The sequence below is a fragment of the Berghia stephanieae genome, chromosome 5, assembly GCF_034508935.2.
Source record: "Berghia stephanieae isolate SIO BIC M18660-M18661 chromosome 5, UCSD_Bste_1.3, whole genome shotgun sequence".
Lineage (NCBI taxonomy): Eukaryota > Metazoa > Mollusca > Gastropoda > Nudibranchia > Aeolidiidae > Berghia > Berghia stephanieae.
In genome coordinates, this window is record NC_088364.1 from 65,599,576 (window position 1) to 65,605,499 (window position 5,924).

Genomic DNA, 5,924 nt, shown 5'->3' on the forward strand with positions numbered 1-5,924 from the left:
GAGATATCGAACATAAGAAGGGGGTGTGTATTGGAGGAAAGAATGTAACAAATCTGAGGTATGCAGATGATACGGTTCTACTGGCAGAATCTGAACATGAACTACAAGAATTACTGGATGTTGTAGTCAGGAGTAGTGAAAATATGGGACTGGAACTGAATATATCTAAAACAGAATGTATGACGGTATCTAAAAATAATAACCCACCAGCCTGTGTAATAACAAGCAGAGGACAAACAATACAACAAGTTGAATGTTTCAAATATTTAGGCTTCAATGTAACATCCAATGGAAAATCAGATTGTGAAATAAAGAAAAGAATAGGTATGGCGAAGAATGCTTTCAACCAGCTGCATACAATTATGAAAAACAGGAATATTAGCATGAAAACAAAAATCAAAGTCCTGGATTGCTATGTACTGTCTGTGCTGCTATATGGTTGTGAGAGCTGGACCATAAACAAGACCATGGTTAAAAGACTGGAGGCAGTGGAAATGTGGTTTTACAGAAGAATGATGAGGGTGTCATGGATGGAAAGGAAAAGAAATGAAGAAATTTTAGAAATGGCAAACAGAAAAAGATCACTGATAACAAAAATCATCAAACGCCAAATGGAATTTTTAGGACACATTATCCGCCACCCTGGTTTGGAAATACTCGCCTTGACTGGAAAGATGAATGGAAAAAGAATAAGAGGAAGACAAAGAATAACGTATTTGAAAGGGATAAGAACTTGGACAGATGAAGCTGAGAAAGGTGGCGCTGCTTTAATAGAATTGGCAAGAGATAGATCAGCTTGGCGGAAGATGACCTCCGACGTCTGCTTCAGATATGGAACTACATGAGATGAGATTTATTTCTTTACAATGCCCACATAAATTAAACCTTCGTTCATAATGGGGCAACCACTCATATTCGTAACAACCAGGAATTGAAGGATAAAAGACAAAGATAATTTAATAATTTGTATCACTCATTTTCACTACATTTTATATATGATAACATTACAAGTAATATTTCAAAGTAAATTCTAAAGTTACTGCTGATAGATGGATAAAATAATTATGAGAAATACATTTGAATCGTTGATCTAAACATGAAAATGGAAAAATCATAGAATTAGAATCTTCTTAATCATTCCTCTCTTTCCTCAAAAGTCTTAGCATCTTTAATATAAAAAGCTAAAAGAAAAAAATGTGATTATTAAGAAATAGACAATTGAACGTGACTGACACTCTCTACCAGTGTATTTACAAATTACCCACTGTATTGTAATTGTAACAATAAATGTATTGAACGAATCAGTTGTCTTTGTAGTAATCATTTCAATTGACTTAATGAAGCAGTCTTAAACAGACAATATAAATATCCCTGCATTTAACAAAAGCTATCTACTGGATAAGGCTGTACAACATGCTGCTAAATCTTAAAGTATTATTTATTTTAAGAGGGGATTTTCGTGCAATGGGTTTATAATCTTCCAGCTAAATTCCTGATACATGAACTTGCAACTGTTGCTGCTCGAAGCTCAAAGAAATAAATAACAATTTGAAATTGAATGTAAGGATCAATTTAATTACAGATCAAATGAACATTTCGGATTTCCCCTTTATCAACAAAACAGGATTCATCCTGTAATTAAATTGATCCTTACATTCAATTTCAAATTGTTATTTATTTGATCCATGAGCTTGCAACTGTTGCTCAACTGTGTATCACCCATGTCAAGACGATGGCTTTATCATAAAGCAAATGATTAGCTGAAGCATTATCAAGGAACTCAATAAAAAAAGATAAGAGTTTCAATAATTCTGTTTAATTTTAATCTTTATATTTTATACAAAATCACGAGGGGAGTGCTTTGAAGTCTTTGCATCCATTTGCAATGTTGTTGTGAAGAATGTCCAACTGTGAATAATATAAAAAAAGTAAAGAAGAAAAATACTAAATAAGTTGTGAAACACCAATGGAATTTTGGATCTGTATATTATCAAGAATGATATATTTATATATACCCTAAACATAACACGCCTTGTAAATATACAAATGACTTGTGAGATCTATTATTTCTAACCAAACTAAACTCCTCATGCACGCTGTTGTTAGATTTTGTTTGTGTTCATTTATATAATTAATGTAGAAAATAAAACACTTTGCTTAAAATGACAAAAACAAACAAGAGGTCCAAAATTTTTTTTTTTTAAAAATAGCAAATAGCAGATTAGCATTGTTTATTTGTTAAGTTTTAAATTTTAGATTTCTAACAATGTTCTTACCATCCCTAACATATTATGGTTTAGTCCATACTTCCTATTCAAGTCCCCAAAAAATACCCAGAAATTAAATAAATTAGAAAAAAAAAATATTTCATGTCTCGCTAGTCAATAGTTGGAAAAAGATTCAAAGTAGTTGCTATATTATTTCATTTCATATTGAGAATATAGAAAAAGAGCATCTCAGTCTCAGAGTACATTACATTGAGTGATTGAGATTCTCCAAAATAATATACTGATTAGATCCAACCTGGAACGTTATTAAAATAATCCCATACCTCTTGGTAAATTCCAGATAATTCTTGATGCCATTCCTTTGTCGCTTTATCATTTTGATTTTCCAATGAAAGAATCTTTTGTCTGGACTCCGATATCTTCTTTTTGATCTGCTCATCTTGCAATTTGATGCTGTCCAGTTTTTCTTGGTAGATCTCATGGTTTCTGTAAACAATAATAAAATAAAAATAATTGTAATATCTTTCTTGAGTCTTGTCATAGAAGTTTACACATCACTTGTGATAAGTTAATGGCATATCAGTGCTAAAAAAAAAAGGAAAATGGTAGGCTACACATACACAGAAAGTACAACACTCTTTTACTTACAGATGCCTAAGAAAGAAAGAGAGAGAGAGAGAGAGAACATTTCAAGATTCAAATATATATTTATATGCAGCAATCTACGCTTTTACCCAATCTGAGGCCACACAATGCCTCACACAGATCCTAAACAAACGGAGACTGATGGTTTGTTATAACAAATGTACTGCCTTTAGATGATAGAAAAGCCTGCTCACATCTGACAGCTTATGTCAGAGCAAGGAAAGAAATCCACTCCCTAAGATCAACAAATAGAAGACCACCAGTCCCCACTTATTAATTAAATAATTATCTTCAGTTTGACAACATGAATAAAGGATATCACATTATATCTAGGTCATTCTTCATTAAACAATATTTTCAATTGATTGCTGTTTCTAGTAGAGGCAGTGTCCCCAAAATAAATCCATCAGCAAAATATAACTATGCGGCCTTGTGTATATTCAATAATAATAATAACAACAATAATTATAATATGGAACTTAATCTTTAGCACTCTTATCCATTAAATTGCATCTTTCCCACTCTGGAGAAAGTAGTTAACAAGAGTCCAAGACTAGTACTCACCGTTGGACATCCACCTTTTGTTGCTGTGTACACTGCTTCTTCAAATCTAGCTGGTGTGTTAAGGTGTGCTTCTGCCCCTGGCGTATGGCAATATTCTCTTTAACATCATCGCATTCTGCGTACAGAGCCGTCAACTCTTCCTGACGCTCTCTCAAATTCTCATTACAGTCATCCATTTCTGCTAGAAGCTCGCTAAAAATCAGAAAAAGAAAAAAAATTACAAAATACCCTATTTGAAACTGGGACAATAAAAAAATTCTAGATTTACAATTGAAAGCACACAAGAAAAAGTAAGACAAAGGGGAATAGTTTAAATAGGGAACGAATATAGATTCAAAGAGCATTCTATCATTGTGCATAGTTTGAGACCACCATAAAGTCACCAGCACATGATTCCACTAAGAGGAACACACTCAAATGCTTCCATTATACGTTCAAAACAACAAATATAACAATGCATTCAGAGATAAAATTTACAAGGAAAAAATGTCACCTCTCAAAACACAATATACATTTGACTATTTCCCTCTCAGCTAAGGACTCCAGCAGGCCAGGACAAAACCAAGTAATCTCATTCCAAGACAAAGACACAGAGCAATTCATAAAACAGAGATAAGGAGGTCAAAAGACCCCATTCCCACCCAATCGAAACAATAACAATCATGATTTTGGGCACTGATACTGATATAGATATGTGCATAACTAGATCAACAATAGAGCTCAATGCAATTTTCATGAATTAAAAGTATAAAAACAATTTTACAATTTCCAATCAACGATTGAATCGACGGGTAGATATTATTACATATTAAATTCAATATAAGAACAAAAGAAGTATGATAATAGCTATCAAAAACATTTAGGCAAGTAAGGTAAGTACAAGTATTTCAAGTGAGCTATGTACAGAGTGCAATAAGAGCCTCCCTTATGGCTTTAGTAAAATATCTGATGTTCTAGGGGCAAAGTGACAGAGAACAATCAGCATGGAACTTGTAGTTAGCTGGTCTTGGAATCAAAATAAGGCAATGAACAAAATATATGCATGTTTTGTGAAAAACTTAGAGACAAAGCTCTCTATCAACTTAACTTAAATGCTTTAGAATAAATACAGTCCAGTACACTTTGCTCAGCTATCAATTTCTATCTAAATCTAAATTATTTTCATCAATTTTCCTGTCATAAAACCTGACTTTGGAGAGAAAAAAAATCTCAACTTGACCAAATCTGGATTCCTAAAAAATCTGCTACAGATTTATTAAATCTGTAAAAATGGCAGTTTTGTGTCACTACTCTCTAGGTTGGACTGCTAGTAGGACCTATATGATGTAAAGTTAAGGTAAAATCAAAACCCGCATGCAAAATTAAAGAACCAAAATGCTTACTTTGCTTTTTCAAAATCAGACAAAACCTCTTTAATAAGACGAACAACTTTTTCTGATGCAACCCTATTATTGGCAGTTTGTTCCTGTGAGAAGCATTAAAGAATAGAAAACATAAGTGAGTTGAGATAAATATGAAGGCCTGTAAATCAATTGGTTAAAAAAGCAATCTCTCTATTTAGAAAAATAGTTGTCATCTGCATCTAGATATCATTTAGGTATCTCAAGCCTCGGATGCCCAGAGCAGATTCTTGGTAAGGAGTTCTCAAATAGTCCAGGCTTCCTAGAGAAGTGAATAAAAAAGCAGCTAGTTGCCCATGTTGTCCAAGTGAACAAGTTGGAGGCAAAAAATCTTTATCTCACATGGACAAACAAACAAATATCAACAACAACAACAACAAAAAAAAGAAGATGAAGAAAAGAAAATAAAGTGCCTGAAATGAGACTTAAACCTGGAGGATCAGATTACAATGGAATTCAGTCACTTTAACCACTTTCATTTAAAGTTAAAAGAGAGTTGAAATCTCTCATTTCAGGTTGGTACTAGGAATAAGAAAACAGGAAAATAATAAAACATAAATCTATAGATAGTAAGACATAACTTTATAACTAAATTGAAATTACCGTTATGGCTTTTTCTGTACTCAGTTTATTCAATTTGACGTCATTTAATTCTTTCAACTCCAGTACTTTCTTCTTCAAACGTTCTTGATCCTGTTTGAAGCGGTCAGGGGAGTGGACTATTTTTTGTGATAATTTGTCATGTTCCTGCTGTAAATAATTTTTCTCCGTTTTTAATTTCTCCTGAAATAAACAAAAAATAATGAAATATTAGTTCCAAAAACAAAATTAAATGTGATATGAAGCCTAGTTTCAAGATTAAAGAAAGTGTTTAAACTTTGTCATTTTCCACAGAATATCCCTAATTTCTACTCTTACCAAATTTGAAAATGAAAATGAGATTGACTTTTGCTATCCTAATCTTTATTTTTTTTTTGCCTGGGATTTACATAATCAATTCAAACTGTGATGAAATTGGTCTTATAACTTAAACAATAACAAGTTATTCAATGCTGAGTTGTTTTTTAAATTGTTGTTTTGTTTTTAA

At 32.4% G+C, this 5,924-nt stretch overlaps 1 protein-coding gene across 3 annotated transcripts in view; it reads right to left on the bottom strand.

Annotated features, from left to right (window-relative positions):
• Positions 1 to 401: 401 nt before the first annotated feature.
• The window catches only part of LOC144973419 (kinetochore protein Nuf2-A-like), a 25,127-nt gene continuing 19,604 nt past the window's right edge, over positions 402 to 5,924 (bottom strand). For all 3 annotated transcript variants that reach the window (XM_078915853.1, XM_078915855.1, XM_078915856.1), the window contains exons 9-13: positions 5,441 to 5,620; positions 4,820 to 4,902; positions 3,438 to 3,629; positions 2,552 to 2,714; positions 402 to 1,908 (exon numbers count right to left, since the gene is read on the bottom strand). In XM_078915853.1, the coding sequence (XP_078771979.1) occupies positions 1,846 to 1,908; positions 2,552 to 2,714; positions 3,438 to 3,629; positions 4,820 to 4,902; positions 5,441 to 5,620 (681 nt within the window). In that variant the 3' untranslated portion in view covers positions 402 to 1,845. The remainder of the gene's footprint in view (positions 1,909 to 2,551; positions 2,715 to 3,437; positions 3,630 to 4,819; positions 4,903 to 5,440; positions 5,621 to 5,924) is intronic.